The 17,468-nt window shown below is 48.6% G+C and overlaps 1 protein-coding gene across 1 annotated transcript in view; it reads right to left on the reverse strand.

Moving 5' to 3' along the window:
• Positions 1-9,567: 9,567 nt before the first annotated feature.
• Positions 9,568-17,468, reverse strand: part of FBN2 (fibrillin 2) — a 240,425-nt gene continuing 232,524 nt past the window's right edge. The window contains exons 63-65 of the mRNA XM_002710087.5: positions 14,121-14,352; positions 12,907-13,078; positions 9,568-11,435 (exon numbers count right to left, since the gene is read on the reverse strand). Of these exons, the coding sequence (XP_002710133.2) occupies positions 11,061-11,435; positions 12,907-13,078; positions 14,121-14,352 (779 nt within the window). The 3' untranslated portion in view covers positions 9,568-11,060. The remainder of the gene's footprint in view (positions 11,436-12,906; positions 13,079-14,120; positions 14,353-17,468) is intronic.

The raw sequence follows: 17,468 nt of genomic DNA on the forward strand, positions 1-17,468 counted from the left end.
GTATTGTTTTTAAAAATTTTTTTATTTTAATATTTAATTACTTTTTAACAGACTCAAAGTGGTACAATTCTAAGAACATCATGACGTTCCCTCCCTCCCTCCCTCCCTCCCTTTTCTTTTTCCTATCCTCCTTCCTTCTCCCTTTCTCTCTTTTTCCTAGTTTTTGAGATAACACATTTTAAATTTACATTACAGTAAAAAGGCTTTTTAAAAAATTATTCATTTATTTTAAAATCAGAATTACAGAATGAGTAAGAGAGAGAGAGAGAGAGAGAGAACTTCCATCCACTGATTCACTCCCCAAGTGGCTGCAACAGCTGGAGCTGGGCTGATCAGAAACCAGGAGCCAGGAGCTTCTTCCAGGTCTTCCACATAGATGCAGTAGCCCAAGCACTTGGACCATCTTCTGCTGCTTTCCCAAGCACATTAGCAGGGACCTGGATCAGAAATGGAGCAATTAGGTCTTGAATTGGTGCCCACATGGGATGCTGGCACCATAGGTAGCAGCTTTACCCGCCACGACACAGCATTGGCCCCCATTAAAAAGGCTTAATACTTCACTGAAGAGTAAGTTTAACAAGTAAAAAACAATAAGACCCTAGTTTAGTTGGAGTATAGATAATGGCTATAAATAATAGTTGAATGGAAAAAGGACCATTTCATCCATATACATTTTAAAATAATTACAGATCATTTCAAACTATAGCTGTGTAACATCCTTAATCATCAGTTCTACAAAACTATATTTCTAGCAATATTGATGACACACAGGCCTTTTTTTTTTTTTTTTTAATTTGAGCTCCCACATAGGAGGGAGAACATGTGGTATTTGTCTTTCTGGGTCCGGCTTAGTTCACTCAACATGATGTCCTCCAGTTACATCCATTTTGCTGCAAATGGTAGAATTTCATTCTTCCTTATAGCTGATTAGTATTCCATTGTACATACACACCTGTGGGGAGCAACTCGGACTAGACTCAGTTACTGGAATTAAGACTTATTCTATGCGTCTGCTCTCCCACAATATGGCGCTGGGAGAGGAGGAAACAGCTTCTACACAGCTGCCTCCAGTTCAACCAATAAACAGCAGGACCTGCTCCTGATTGGAGGAGAGCAGCGTACTCGGTGTGTGGGTAGCAGAGTTGGGATTGGTGGAAGAGGACTATAAAGGAGGAGACAACATGCACCAGGAACATCTATCTGAAGGAACACCTGAGGAACATCTGAGCAGCCCCCAAGAGAGCCGGCCGGCGGTGTGCCGCTTCCCTGCGGAAGTGGGGAAAGTGGCAGGGGGCCCGCCCCTCCACGGAGGTGGAGGGACGGTAGCCAACCCGGGAAGAACCAGCAGCAAACCCGGGGAGGGCCGAGCAGACAGAAGAACAGCGCAGGGTCCTGTGTCGTTCCTCCGCGAAGAGGGGGAGCGACACACACCATGTTTTCTTTATCCATACATCTGATGGTGGATACCTTGGTTGATTCCAAGTGTTGGCTATTGTGAACTGTGCTGCTGTAAACATGGTGGTGCAGGTACCTCTGATGCATCGTGTTCAAGTCTTTTGGGTATATACTCAGTAATTGGATTGCTGGATCATATGCCAAGTCTATTTCTAGTTTTTAAAGAGATTGCCACACTGTTTTCCATAGGGGCTGCACTAATTACCTTCCTATCAACAATGTCTAAGGGCTCCCCTTTTCCCAGTCTTGCCAGTATTTGTTACTGTGTTTTGGATTCTAGCTATTTGGACAAGGGCGAGATGATATCTCATTGTGATTTTGATTTGCATTTCCCTGATGGCTACTGATGTTGAGCATTTTTTCATAAATTTATTGGCCATTCGTATTTGTTTTTTTGACAACTGTCTATTGAAGTCCTTTGCCCATTGCTCAGCAGGGTTGGTTGTTTTTTATTGTTGAGCATTTAAGTTGTTGATATATTTGGGATATTTTTCCTCTGTTATCCTACGAGTTGGGATTTGTTTGAGATGAATTGGGGTTGCAAACACAACTGTTCACCCTGGCTTTCTCTGATCTCAGTTTTGTCTCATAGTGAGTGGGCCATGTCTTCCTGTACGCTCTGTGGGCCCAGCTGTACAGAAACACCTTGGAGGGGCCCTCACATGTCACCAGCTATCCCTCCATCAGCCCTTGGAAGAGACTTGAAGGAAATAGGGGAAGAGGATGTTTATGGTCCACGGACAAGACCCATCCCGTGAAACAGAATCACTTTTATTGTCAACAACAAAGAGGAACTTGTATAAATGTCGAGGGACATGTTTGATCTCTTTCGTCGAATTTGTTGTTGCTGTAAAACAACACGAGGGCAAAGTTAGGGACATAAAGTAGATAAAGACAAATTTAAAACAGACACTAGAACGCATTCTTGTTTCCTACTTTGAGAACCATTTGAGTGTAGCCTCCAAGAAGACAGAGTGCACGTGGACCCCGCCAGGCTCCCAGGGAAAGAGTTAATGACAGAACTGGCCCTGGAAGAAGCTGGCTGTTGGAGATGTGAATTGGTTTTGTTAGGCCAAATGCATTTATCCTCTCAAAAATAGCCTGTGTCATTATTTTTTCTGCACACAACTTGACGTGCGTGGACTCAATCAGTCTGTGGAACAGATTCGTGGAATATTGGAGGAAAAGCAGAGGATGACAGCATGGGAAGAAACCTAATTCATTCAAGGTGCTGACACAAGGCATTTGATTTCTCTCTTCTACTTACTCAGGCTCTCTTGACCTTTCTTGGGGATGTCGGCCCCAGGGTAGTCATGAACTTGAACAGCCAGAGGAACACTGATTTGACTCAGCCTACTGCCTTGGTCCTTGGAGAAATGCAAAGAACCAGCTCTTGGACAGAGCCGACTCTAACTTTTGCCAGCACATGCTCCAGTAACAATGAGACTGGGCTGGGGATTACCTCTCCTGGGACTGAGCCCAGCACAGCTGGCCCAACTCCATCCCACCCAACCCAGAGACATCGAGGACGCCAGAAATAACAGATGACAGGGGCAAAACTCGTTTGAACTGTGGACCCTGGCTAACTAAGTCTTTTCATGGTATTGGGGGTTGGGGAGAACACAGGAGATGGGGACTGGGGCAAACTCAGGATTCCTTTTTCTTGACTTCAGTAAAGCAGCTGTTGGTCCCTGGGTTGCCTCTACATTTTGGGCTGTGTACTTGGAATATTTCATCTTTCTTTCTCTCTCTCTCTCTCTCTCTTTTTTGACAGGCAGAGTGGACAGTGAGAGACAGAGAGAAAGGCCTTCCTTTGCCGTTGGTTCACCCTCCAATGGCCGCCATGGCCGGCGTGCTGTGGCCGGTGCACTGCGCTGATTCGAAGCCAGGAGCCAGGTGCTTCTCCTGGTCTCCCATGGGGTGCAGGGCCCAAGCACCTGGGCCATCCTCCACTGCCTTCCCGGGCCACAGCAGAGGGCTGGCCTGGAAGAGGGGCAACCAGGACAGAATCCGGCGCCCCGACCAGGACTAGAACCTGGTGTGCCGGTGCCGCAGGTGGAGGATTAGCCTATTGAGCCGTGGCGCCAGCCTATTTCATATTTCTAATCCTCAGGTAGGGCGGATGCTGCTTAGAGATCTTAGGGTGTAAGTGACAACTTATTCTGACAATAGAAGGGATTGATTGCAAGCATGTGGGAAAGTTCAGAGTGTTCTGGGAAAACTGGAGATCCTTGCTTAGCGGGAGGACGGCATGGTCAGCTTCTGGGATGGAGGTGTCGGGACCCCACTCGCTGGGTAACTGTGGTGTTGCACAGATGCGTGTGAGAGCTGCTACCTGCTCCCGCGCTCTTCTGCTCAGAATTAAAATTCCAGGGAGGGAGAATCCATCTCGGGTGAGCAGAACCCCTTGATGTCTTAGTGTGACTTACATAGTGGTGGGTGCTGATCACCTAAAGCGAAATACATGTGTTGTTCAGAAGTGCAAAGCACAGTCGTGCTCCCAGACAGAGCCTTAGAAAGCTTGCCCTAGCCTTATTCTGCAATGGAGCAGCAGTGAGGCACAAGCCAGTGTTGTGTCTGTCTCAGAGGCTACGCTTGGCCACGCGAGATAATTTACAGGCAAAGAAAGCTCAAGTACGCTGCTCTATCACTGCTTGCAAACGAGAGAGGAAAGAGTTGAGACTGGAAGCTGAGGAGCAGACGTGGATGGGAAAGGAGACCGTTTGATTTGTGAGCGAAAAACTCTCAGGGTCATTTTCTCAAGTGCTCTCCTGCCAAGGCACCCGCAGTCCCCATCAGCTGGCTTTGCTCAGACTTCTCTCCTGCCTCGCTGAGCTGCTCCCGTTTTCAGCTTTTCTGTTTCTACGCAGGAACTCCTCAGGCCTCGGATGCGGTTCTCTTTTCTGTGTCAGCTTTCGACCTCAAACGATGACCCCCTCCTTGGGTCTGAATTACAAGTTCAAGTCCAGGTGGCTCAGCCTGGCCTCCAGGGGTCCTTCTACCTGGGCCCTACCCTACCTTAGAGTCTGGCCTTTTGTTCCTCTTGGTGCCATCATTCAAGGCCATTGGCTTATCCCTTCTTCCAACACAACTCCCAACATTCGCTCACACTAGTTCACCTTCCAGAACATTCCTTCTTACTCTGTGCCATAGGCAAATCTCCCTTGTTTTTGCACAGTTCCTTGTATAGCTAGAAGAGCTTCTATGGGACTCATCATTTTGCTCACCACTGTTTCCCAAGAGTTGGGCTCTTATTTATTTGAGATAATTTCTATGGCCCCTAAGCACATACTATTTTATAACTGTGATTATCTCACCCCCTGAATTTCCTGGAAATTTTTGGAAGGAGAATCTTTTGGAGTCTGGGTAACAGGTTTGCAGCAAGTATTTGTTCAGTCATCTTGTTCCAAAACTACGATCTGTGGAACACCACACTTGGAAGAGGATGGCTGTGCCTCTTCCTGCTCATGTGTTGTCTCAGCCCAGGTCCACATGGCGGAGCCTTGCTGGGGTGGATCCAGACTGCAGTGAGCCTGACCCTCTTTTTCTGCTCTCCCTGGTTGAGACCTGTGGGGCTTCCTGGGAAGGTACAGAGCAGAACGTGGACCATGGAAGTCCTTCTGAAAAAAGGGAGACACCTCCAGGGGGATCCCCAGAAATTGGTTCCGCGGGTTGCCAGTAAACTCACTACCATGAAACTGCCCGCTGCTTGGATGGGGTCCAGCAGCTCCCTGTGCTGGTCTGGTCTTGACTCCGTGGGGGAGCCCGGGTCTTCTCCATCCTTGCATTCGTCCACAGAGCACCTTCCGGCCTCAGCTCTGTGAATGGAGCTGGCAGGACTAAGTCACAGGTTCTCCCCATGTTGAATTTCCATAACCAGGAGCCTCAGACGCCTGCCTTAGGCCCGGGAGACACAGGCACACAGGACTGAGGCCCCACATCCAGCCCAGAAGTAGCAGGTCTCCTCAGTGCAGGGAAGCCCAGGACAGGAAGAGGGGCGCAAGAGGGTGGGCCTGGGCAGACCAGGCAGCTGAAGAAGGCCAAGAAGCTGCTGCTGACACATTTGAAGGGATTGACCATTCATGCCTTCTACTGCTGTCTCATTAATGGAACTCACACATGAAGCGGTTGTCTGGGGAAGGCTCTTAAAGTTAACTTTCCTTAGAGCTTGCTCTCAAAGTCATGTAAAGCTTTTTCCTGTTTGCCTTTGGAAAATGTCTACACTACATCCTGACATTGAAGCTGCAGCCCTAACGGGGGTGGCTCGTGTGAGCTGTAGGTTCTTGGCCCCTGGGAAAGGAAAGCCAACTTAATCTGGTAATATCTTTCCTAGGCTTGCAGGAAATGGGAGGGAAAAAAAAGACAATTAAGCGACACAAGCAACTAGTGTGCTTTCCTTTAGTATTCTCAGTAAAACAAATGTGTATGTGTTTGCAAAGTTTCGAGGGTCTGGTTTAAATAAAACAGTTAACCCCGAGAAAGCCGGGAGTCCAGTGTGTATTGAGAGAACTACAGGGCTTGGGTGGGGCGTGCTCTGTAGCAGCCAGGATCTTGGCATTTCAGCACATACACCAATCTCTGGTTTATAGGCGGGTGGGAGCAGTTACGCAGAGGGTGGGGTAGACAAAACAAAAAGGAGTACTTGAATCGTGCTTGGAAAAAATTTTTTTGGATTCAGCAGGAGCCAAAACCATGGGAACTGGCCTATATTCGTAGGGTTTAAGAGCGATCCAAATAGGCTTTCCATGGAGTGCAAGTATGAATAGCACCAGACGGCAACCAGACACCAGGGCTCTGGTCTCACCTCCCCAGAAACTGGCACAGCACTGAACAGCGTCACCACACTGGACCTCAGTCCTCCTCCACCCCCGGCAAGGACGAGTAGTTCTAGCTCTGACGTTCCCTGATACCAAAGTCTCCTTAAAGGGCTTGTCTGAGGTCCATGGTCCCCCTTGAGGTGGGTTTCCTGGGGGGGTCAGCAGAAGTGAGGGCTCTGGTTGGGTTGATGGCCTGGGCTTGCAGGGCTCCAGCTCCAGACGTGGCAAGTGTGGAGCGGCATGGAGACTGGACACGCTGGTGACCGCAGCAGGACTTCTGACTGCCTGAGGCACAGGTGCACACAAGGTCATCCTGGATGCATGTCCTGTTTCCTCTGCCTAGACATCTCTCGCCAGGGTGGGGGTCATGGTGCAGCAGGTGAAGCCTCTGCCTGCGGTGCCACATCCCACATGGGCGCTGGTTCATGTTCTGGCTGCTCTAGTTACGATCCAGCTCCCTGCTACTGGCCTGGGAAAAGCATCAGATGATGGCCCAAGTGTTTGGGCCACTGCTACCCATGTGGGAGACCTGGAGGGAGCTCCTGGCTTCCGTCTGACACAGCCCTGTACGTCGGGGGGAGAACCAGTGGATAGATCTCTTTCTCTTTGCCTCTCTCTCTGATTTTCAAATAATCAAACCTAAAAAAAAGATGCTGTTGTGTTTGTGACTCTGCAATTAAGAAAAGCCTGTGGTTTCAGGAGGGCACCTGTGTGCTGGCTCTCCTCGCTGTGGTGATGGTGACAGCTGGAAGAGGGACAGCAGTGGTCAACGACTGCAGGCTGTCTGCGGGGCCCTAGGCTCCCGGTGCCGCCTGCGTTCTGCTGTGCAGTCCTCTCACTGGTGCTGCAAGGAAGCAGCATCCGAGACAGCAAGGCCTAGAAAGGTTATGCAACCTCCAGGCCCAAAGAGATGGACTGGAATTCAGGTCTGTGGGATTCGAGTCTCTAACCACAAGGGGACACTGCCTCTAGTGCAACTGCTGAATTCGGTGCGCTGCACGTGTCAGTGTAGGACCTCCCTGCTCTGTGCGCTGAAGGATTTGCAAGGAGAGTTAAAAAGCCAGGGGCATAAACTTCTTAGCAAGCAGCAGGGAAACTATCACTTTGTATTCATTCCGGAAAGTGAGCGCGTTAAAAAAACAACCACCACCACCACCACCACCCAGTTAGGTATCAAATGGGAGGATGAGATTGCAAACATGGCTGCCACCTTTCCTGTGGGTAGCAAACAATCTACCTGTTCCTTTACATGTAAAGGTTCCTAAAATTTTTCCTCTAAACACACACACGTTATATCCCCCTTTCCTAGTGGATTTCTCCTTGTCCTTAACCAGCTTCCAGTAATTCCCTCAGTGTCCCAAAGATGTGTGATTTCAACATTTTCCAACACCCTTGGAGCACGGCACAAAGCGGCTGTTTGAATAAATGATGCATTTCCCCTGGTGGATTATTACAGATTACAGTACAAAGGAAACTTAAGTGGTATGAAGAGGGGGAATGGAATTTATTGTCTTTTGAAGAAAAGGAGTTAAAGATTTTCAGTCTATTCTTAAGGAAAATGATTTTCTGAATGGTTAAATCGAACCATATGAAACTGTCAATCTGTAAGTTAAATGTGGCTGAATAGCGGCAATTCGCGTACTACAATTTAATAGAGGTGTGTGAATCACTTTACCTCCCTAAGGTTTCTGGGACTCAGGAAGATGGGTTTTGTAATTTCTCGTTACATTTCCCACCCTCCACTCCAAGCATTTACGCTGTGAACCAAGAAGGAAATGAATGCAAACTCAAACCCTAGAGTACTTAGAAGGAAAGGTGTCCATGAATGATGTCTGATATTCCTAGACGGTGAAAATGGTTAACGTTTGAATTTGTTGCCATTCTTGTACGCTACTCTGCATTATTTTGTCACTAAGGTGCACAAGTAGCCAACTCCTACCTACCACGAGTAAGCAGGGAAATCAAAAGGGACTACACAACGCAATTCACAAAAGCTCCAGATCTAAATAAAAATGAGAAGATATGTCGCAGCTGAAGGCCAACTTGCTGCCAAGTCCCTGGTACATGCAGCCACTGGATCTGGTTTTTACGTCTGGGATTCTGTGCCACGTCGCTTCTGCCAGGTTTTCTGTGATTTCAGCCCAGGTAATTTCTGAGACAAATGTGAAATTAACGGGAACATCAAAATGGCTCAGATATTTCCATCAGCAGCTATCAGAGACAAATAAATGGACCACGGATGTAGTCAAGGTTCACCATAAGACAACCTGGAAGATGCACCCAGAGCTGCCTGGGGCTTCTTGGAGGAAGGAACACCTCAATGTGGCCATTTCCTTCTCGAACATTGTTTTAATGTGACACTGCCCATGGTCCTTCATCTTCTGCACAAAGCTCCAACAGGGTGGATTCCCAGACTTCTGCAAGAGCAGGTTAAAGCTAATTGAGTAGTATGATTGCTCAACGTTCACAGCTAGAGTCAGACTTGGTTTCAGGTAATTTCCTATTACAATGCTCGTGCTGTAGGGCTAATCGGTACCAGATGAAACTGAATACGCATGTTAAGTTTTAGAGGATGCCCCAGGCACATACTTTTATTCCACGCAGCTAATTTCTGATTGGCAAAGAAAAGCATTAAAGATCAGTCATATTTTTGTTTTCTTATTCCTTGGATGAAAAATTTAAGCACATAAATTTCTTAAACCATGTACTGAATTAATGTCTCAGACCCATGGAAACTTTTCTGAGCTCGTTTCAACTGAGTATCAAAGGAAACTCACATGGGCTCACTTGTTGAATCTGCCCACTGCTGCCCTGAGTGAAAACATAGTCGCAAGACGTGAATTTTGGATTCTTTGGTGAAGATGTCATTGGCCTTGGGTATGCCAGCTATTACGCTTGCTCAAAAACACAGGTTCAGGACAATTTCTACCTTTAAGGCAGGCATACTCCCTCCAGGTCTGCCACAGGGCTGCAGGGCCACACTTCCTCCTAGGGGTTACAGTAGGACGGCATTCAGCGTGTCCCTGCGGGTCAAGTGGATAGAGTCTTCGCGGTGCCCAGGAAGCAGAAGGGGCCAGCGAAGCCCCTGGGTCAGGTGTTGCGTTAGGAGGCACTTGAAATTGCAGCCATCAGCTCAGCACTCCCGCGCACTCCGACAATGTTCCTTTATTCGCCCGTGCACACGCCTGGTTCTGTCTGGAGCTGTAACACAGTTCCCTGCGAGCAAATCCCAGCCTCTCCCAGACAGGGAGGAGGTGGGCGGGGAGCAGTTTCATGAAACTCTCAGCCAGCGGACTACCCCAAAATAAGCTTTATTGCAAGAAAAGTGTCATATTTGATACAAAGACCTACAAAAACAGACAAAACCAAAAACTGTAAGTTTTTCCTCATAAACACTTGATTACAAATTTACACTGTTTTCCTTTTTTTTTTTTTCAGTTATTAAAGGAAACCAAAAAACCCCCAAATGCTGGATATAACTGGCTAATCTTTGGTTGGCACAGGTGTGAGAGAACGGCCGAGCGTCGGCGTGCGCTTCGGCCACTTCACAAGCGCGGCTTGGTCGCTGGTCCCGGGGACGGGGTCTTGGGTTGAGAACACAGAGACACACTCTTGTTAGCACCACCTGGTACAATCTCGTTTTAAATGACTAAGGCAAACTAAACATCAATTCATTGTACAAACATCTCTCATACACAATAGGCTATGATAAAACGAGGCTTATGGTGTATAACTACAGTATTAATGAAAATTCTAAAAAAAAAAAACCTTAAAAACAACAACAACAACAACAACATATATTCCTTGGCTGCACTGCATGATTCGCTTGCACGTACATATGGCAATCTTGAAACAGCGTGAACATCATAAATGCACCATGAATCTAGACAGCACCAAACACTACAGAACGCCCGGCTCCTGGTCAGAGGAGTGGCGGTTCTTCAGCTGCCTGCGGTCCCACAAGTACGCGGCGCACTGGGTAGGAATGAGGTGTCGTGGGTAGCACGTGGGCTTCCTTGAGGTCACCGGAAGGAAATACAGTACAGTTTGGCCTGCAACGCTCACGGTCTCCCTAGCAGTCAGGGTATTTTGCTACAGCGATGCCTTCACCTTGGCTCGCCTGGCCTGGCGGCCCTGGGCCTGTGCCATGTGCACAGCTTCGCCTGGCTTCGCAGTCACCAGTCGCACGCCGGGCAGAGCCCCACAGGAAACATCATCTCTGCCGGCTATGGAATTTTTTTTTCTTTTTTTTGTAAAAAAGCACCTCTAGGAAGAAATAGCTCAAATTTATAAATCTAAAGAAAAACAAGTGAGTTTCCCTTTTTTGTTTACATAGCTTGTTCATTTCTCCATATATTACTGCATTAAAAATAAATAAACATCTATATTTTTTTAATTAGCGACTATAGCAAAATACCCAAAGTGTTACAGACTGCTAACAGGAAAAAAAAAAGCTCACATTATTTATTTATTTATTTTTTTGTGCATTTAGTGCCATATGCTGCTCTCTTGGACATTTAGCTTTTTTTTTAATTTTTAAAAAATATATTTTAAAATGAAGTTATATATATATATTTAAAAAAAATACAGTAACCACGGTTTGCCTTGGTACTCAAATCTTTGGCCACACCGGAGTCTACGCGATCCCCTCCCCGCGAGGGTCAGCGCTCCGCAGTCTGCGACACGGCAGGGAGGACGCAAGCGAGCGGAGACCCCGGCCCCAGTCCGGTCTCCTCAGCCGCAGTCGCCCCGGCGCGCATGCGCACGCGCACGCGCACGGCTCAGTCCTCAGTCGAGCTGGATCCGCAGGCGCATGCGCAGAGCCGCGCCCAGCTCCCCCAGGAGGTAGTCGTCCTCGTTGCTCCGCGCCAGCTTGCGGAGCTCCGCCTTCTTGTAGACGGGCACGCTGGCGATCTCCAGCGTGTAGGTGCCGGGCGCCAGCCGCCCGCGCGCCGGGTGCAGGTAGCTGAGGCCGTTCCTGCGGTGGATGCGGAAGGCGCCCGCCGCGTTGCCCTGGGCGATGACGTAGCGCACGTGGTCGTTGAGGGGCTCGATGGCCGGCAGGAGCTCCAGGAGGTGCTCCTTGGCGCCCAGGCCGGACGCGTTGAGCTTCATGTGCACGGGGCTGTCCATGGCCACGCTGTCCAGGCTGACGGGCGGGTCCTGCAGGGAGACACGAAGAGCGCGGGCAGTGCGCGCCCAGGCGGCGCAGGCGTCCCGAGCTCGGGGGCAGGCTTGTCAGTTTAGGAATCGTGTAAGAAAATCGTATTTTATTGATCTGGTGGCGTCGCAATGAGCAGAGCTGCCGCTGTGTCCAACAGCGGGGTCTAGACCCCCGGCAGGGGCATCGCGCCCCCCAGGCCCGGGGCTGGGCGTCCCTGAGGGGCGAGCGGGCTTGCGCCGGCTCCAGGTGAGGGCCGTGCGCCGGGCCCTGTGCAGGAGGGGGCCATGTTTCCAAGCCCACGTGGCCCAGCCGGTCAGCTGCTGAGGACATCTCTCAGTCAGAGCTGACCGAGGACTGGGGTCCGTAACGGCCGCCCACAGACAGACGCCGCCGGGCACTGTCCTGTCAGACTGCACTGCAGGCCTCTTCTCGTCCCCTTCACGGGCCAAGAAGTCCAAGCCAAGGAGGCTGGGTGCCCCGCTCTCGTACAGGGAGTGGGTGGGAAGGCCAGGGACCGCACTGGGAGCCAGGCAGGTGGTGCCAGGCCAGTCGGCTCCCCACTTTCTTAGAAACACCAGTAATGTCCGGCCGGCGCTGTGGCACAGCGGGTTAAAGCCCCAGCCTGCAGTGTTGGCATCCCATATGGGTGCTGGTTCTAGTCCCGGCTGCTCCACTTCCGATCCAGCTCTCTGCTATGGCCCAAGTCCTTGGGCCCCTGCACCCACATGGGAGACCGAGAGGAAGCTCCTGGCTTCGGATCAGCGCGGCTCTGACCGTTGGGGTCATTTGGGGAATGAACCAGCGGAATGGAAGACCTCTCTCTCTCTGGCGCTACCTCTCTGTAACTCTGTCTTTCAAATAAATAGAATAATTCTTAAAAAAAAAAAAAAAACAGTAATGCGAGGATAAGATTTTTGTGACAATAACTGTAATAAATAACTTGCAGAATGCAGAGACCTAGCTGGCTTATCTACTGAAAACTAAGATCTATGATGTGTGTGTACAAAACAAAGACATGGATATCTTTTGAAATAGTTTTGTTTATGTTAATCATTTCAAAACAATTATTTCCTAGATGAACATCTTACACCCTTCTTGTGCAAATCAAAACCTAAAACTAAAGGAAGTGATCTGAAGTCGTGAATTTTTTTTTAGTAACTATATAAATGGTTTTGTATGTTGACAGGAAATGATATGATCCAATAGAATAAGGTGCGAGTTAACAGCTCACAGAAAAGCAGGTAAGTGGTTCTTAAACATATAGACATGGCCTCAGGCTTCAAGTCGTGAGCCTGTAAGTCCTTCCCCTCAGGCTTTGTGTGTTTGGGCTAATAATTCATTTACCTGTCCTGACCACATTTGGTTCATTGTTCATCCATTAAATTCCAGGCCAGGCTGGCCTGCACTGTAATGGCATGAAGGGCACCGTCTAGGGGACCGCGCGTGGGGAGCAGAGCGAGATTTACTCACAGCTGTCGCTTCCGGCTCCTGGACGCTTCTCTTCCGCCGGCCGTCTTTCTTGGGGTAGCCGTTGATCTTGCACTCGTAGCATGCTTCCGGGGACAGCGCGTTTTCCTCGTCCACCTCCGTATCCAGTGACAGGTACTGCCCTTTGTTAAACCCCATTCCTGAGACACAGTGGCTGTTTACAAGGGCAGAGTACTGTTAGACTTTCTCACGGATACTGACCACCACTTTCCAGTGGCAAAGCAAAGACTTTTCAACGTAAACTCTTGAGATCATCACCATAAAATCTACTACTTTTCCCCTAACAACTGATACGTGAGATTCTCCCTTAACTCTGCAAGATCAGTCTCTGAGGGGGAACCCGAGGTTTCCCACATTTCCAGTCCTCACTGGAACGGAGTGTGTGGGTAACTCTGCTGAGGAGGAGGCCAGAGGGAATGCCGAGGGAAGTTTTGTTGCTTTGGGAACCTGAAGCCTCTGTTTGCTTCTGGCAGGGAAGCTTCCTGCTTTAGCAATGAGATTTTGGAAGCCATATTTTGGTGAGTGAAAGGTCAACCCAGTGGCTCTGTCCAGTCCTTGTCTAGACCGAGGCGTTTCTCTTCAGCACTATGATACACAATGCTGGACCGACTGTCCATGCTCCTCAGCATCGGCCTCACTACCCTGCACCCCGACTGCCCCCTCCACTTCCCATCCTTTGTGGTACTGCGCTTTACTGCCTTGATGGAAGGGTGCATGGGGCCAGTGCCGAGCGAGGCTGCACCAACACTGGCACGCTCCTGTGTCTGTGTAATCTGAAAACCCAGTGAGCAAGTGAGGAAGACAAATTCCTTCCACAGGGACTGAGGGGCCGGCACCTGCGAAGTTTGTACAAGAATATAAGGTGAGACCACTTCTGCCTCCACCTCACAGCCCAGGCATCTGTGGCAACATGGGAGCTGCATTTTAAGCATCTGCTGGTCTCTGGCCTTGGGTCAGACTGAATCATTCAGGCTGCTTTGAAAGGCAATGGTTTACGCTTGTATACAAGTCCAGTCTCAGGCTCACTGCAAAAGTGGTAGCTATGCCATGACAGTCTGTGCCTGCCTGGTGCTTACTCTTGTCTCCAAAGAGCCTGGATCAACACGGTTGCCAGGTGGCCTGGATTCTGAATGGGAGTAACAGCTGCCCTGTGCAACGACGCTTTCCTGTTCGTGGAGGTTGGTGGGTTGTCTTACCCCTGGCCCACTCTGTAGTATCCAGGCGGGCAGCCACAGAGGTAGCCTCCTTCTGTGTTGGAGCAGCCGTAATTGCATGGGTTCTTGGAGGATGAACACTCATTCACATCATGGCAGGCACTGGAGAACTGGTCGAAAGAGAAGCCGGAGGGGCAGGTGCACTTGTAACTTCCCAGAGTGTTGTAGCAGGATGCAGAGCCGCAAGCACTGGGATTGGAGCACTCGTTCTCATCTGTCAAAGCAATGCCAGAGGCACTTAGACTGCAAAGGGGCCACAGCCTGAAACACAGCTGCAGGGGCTGAGTACCTGTGACTGCATGAGGGAGATAACCCTAGGACCCTAGCACTTCCTTTTTTAATTAAAGAAAAGTTTTCATTTCTTTTTTTATTTGAAAAGCATACAGACAGAGAAAAACATACCTGTCTGCTGGTTCACTCCCCAAATGCCCACAACAGCCAGGGCTATGCCAGGCTGAAGTCAGGAGACTCCCACATGGGTGGCAGAAAACCAGGCACTCAAGACATCACCTGCTACCTCCCAGAATGCTGGATCGGATGTGAGCAGGGGGACCCAAATAGGTCCTCCACCCAACAGGGGACATATGTGTCTCAAGTGGTATCCTAACCCCTGAGCTAAATGCCCAACCTGGTGTCAATTTTTTTCTTTTACTCTGATGGTTGATTTACAAAATCTGAAACAGAAAATCTCACTAAATTGTGGCTTTAAAAACAACCTTGCTTTGCCCTTTGATTTGGACTATGTTTCTGAATAGGTAGTCAGCCCTTAGGGACAAATACGCACACTTTGCTTTTTCTGTTCTTAATAGAAGGTCCCTTCAAAAGCCAGTATCAAGCAAATCCAGAGAGAGAGAGAGGGAGGGAGGGAGGGAGGGAGGGAGAGAGGGAGGGAGGGAGATGGCGGGGGGGGGGGAGGGAGGGAGGGAGGGAGGGAGGGAGATGGCAAGGGGAGGGAGGCATGGGAAACGACTGCTGTTGGGTCTGGGACTTCTTTTTGGGGTACTGAGAATATTCTGGAATTAACACTGTTGATGCTGGAACACCTATGTGAGAATACACTAAAAGCCACTTAACTGTGTACTGTATGGTATGTGAATTATATCACAATTTAAAAGGCCTGTATCTCTGTTTGTACCCATTCCTCCAGTAGTTCCCAGAATCTTCATTGTAGAGGCCAAGAAAGCATATAAAAATTTAAACACTTTACATGTAAACACCAGAAATAAAAGCCACAAACTAAGATCAAGTGCACTAACAGCCGAAGAGTGAAAGGCTCAATGAGGATGCCACACTTCCACGGCTGGACGTGGGATGACGATGGGTTCTTGTTCCAGATGCTCTTATCATTTTTACCAATGCAAAGCCTGCTTGTGCTTTTAGCTTTGAAGACCGCTATTCACTCTGAACTGCTGGCTGACACAGAGCATGTGGCTTGATTGCTGTGGCCTTGAGTACAATCCAGACTTCACCCTGGGCATGGCTCATGCCGGCTCTGGAGGATTCCTTCCGTCTCCTGACGCCATCTGGAGTGCAGAGAGTCTGTTCCCTTCGAACAGGACAGCCCATGTGGGGAAACAGATCACGTGCGGTGGGTACGCACAGGAGCACTATGGCAGGGGGGAGGGAAGCACAGATCTGCAGTAGCTGAGGGAGATGATGGGAGATGCAGATGGTGTCTCAGGGAAGAGGCAGCCCAGACAGGAAACTGAACAACATTAAGGATGGGACAGAGGTTACGGAAAGGGGAGATGCTATTAGGTTTGCTTTGGTATCATGGTTATGCTGTCAGAATTAAATGGGACAGCTGCGTACAGGATTCACAATTGCTGAATAGAGAATATACTGGGATAATCTAATATGTGAACATTCTTAGCCTTGATTACACAGGGCCGAAAGTATATAAGTAAACTCCCAGTTACCTGGCTACACATGACATAAATGGAACTGCTCTTTAGTCTGTATACACAGACAACTTCAAGTTCTGCTACAAAGGCCCCTCTGCTTTCAACATCACATCTCACATTCAGATGCGTATTCCTCTTCCAGCAGGGGACCCAAATTACATTATAATTTAATAAAATGATCCTGCCTCGAATACAGTATTAGACATCGTGCTAGATAGAAAAATTAGCAGCAAATAAATGACCTGAATAAACTGCATTTGAACATACCATTTAACAAGACTATTTTAAGACTTAGTATTTTTGGAATTACCACAGTCTCCATATTTATATGCTTTGGAATCACCATAATGTACTTCATATTTGTTTGCTATAAGTGTGTATCAGGGTTAAAATTTTGTAGAATTACACATGTTCCTGCTTGAGAGACACTTTTAACTGACTCAAGTCTCACTAAGCTATGCTAGAGTTACTTCAGAAAGGCTATAGAAGGAGGAGGAATTCAGTCTGGTGGTTAAGGTGCCTGCGATTCCAAATCAGAGTACTTGGGGTCTGACACCCAGTCTGGCTCCTGGCTCCAGCTTCCTGCTGATGCAGACCCTGGGAGGCAGTGAGGATGGTTCAAGTTAACTGGGTTTCTGCCACCCATGCAGAAGACCTGGATTGAGTTTCCTACTCCTGGCTTCAGCCTGGCTCATATCTGACCATTGTGGCCATTTTGGGAAATGAATCAGAAGATGGTAGCCACTTCTTTCTTTCTCTGGTTCTAATAAATGGAAAAAAAAAGGCAACAGGAGTAGCGGGAAGTTACTGGTCGTAAACAACAGATGCTTTCTATACTAAGACATAATTTTCTTCACATGCAACTGTTAATGAGATGTGCACAAGTGCAGTTTTGGATAGTTTTTTTTTCTAAAGATTCATTTTATTTATTTGCAAGAGTTAGAGAGAGAGGTAGAGATGGAGAGAGAGGTCTTCCATCTACTGATTCACTCCCCAGATGGCTGCAACGGGTGGACGTGCACTGATCCGAGGCCAGGAGCCAGGAGCTTCCTCTAGGTCTCCCATGCGGGTGCAGAGGCCCAAGGACTTGAACCATTTTCTACTGCTTTCCCAGGTCATAGAAGAGAGCTGGATTGGAAGAGGAGCAGCCGGGACTAGAACTGGTGCCCCTATGGGATGCTGGCACTGCAGGCAGAGGCTTTACCTGCCACACCACAGTGCCAGCCCCTTGAATAGCTTTGATACCTGCAGACAGCCATCGATACACTGGAATGCTGTAAACTCTCTATGGTCACTGGCTGGAAATTTCTTAAAGTAAATTTGAACGGAAACCTTTGAGTTTCATTCTTTGAAAGAACTTTTGGCTTTCTTCCATTGGTGGTAGTGTTAATACACACTGTTGGCTTACAATTTTATCTGCACACAG

Source organism: Oryctolagus cuniculus, chromosome 6, assembly GCF_964237555.1.
Source record: "Oryctolagus cuniculus chromosome 6, mOryCun1.1, whole genome shotgun sequence".
Taxonomy (NCBI): Eukaryota; Metazoa; Chordata; class Mammalia; order Lagomorpha; family Leporidae; genus Oryctolagus; species Oryctolagus cuniculus.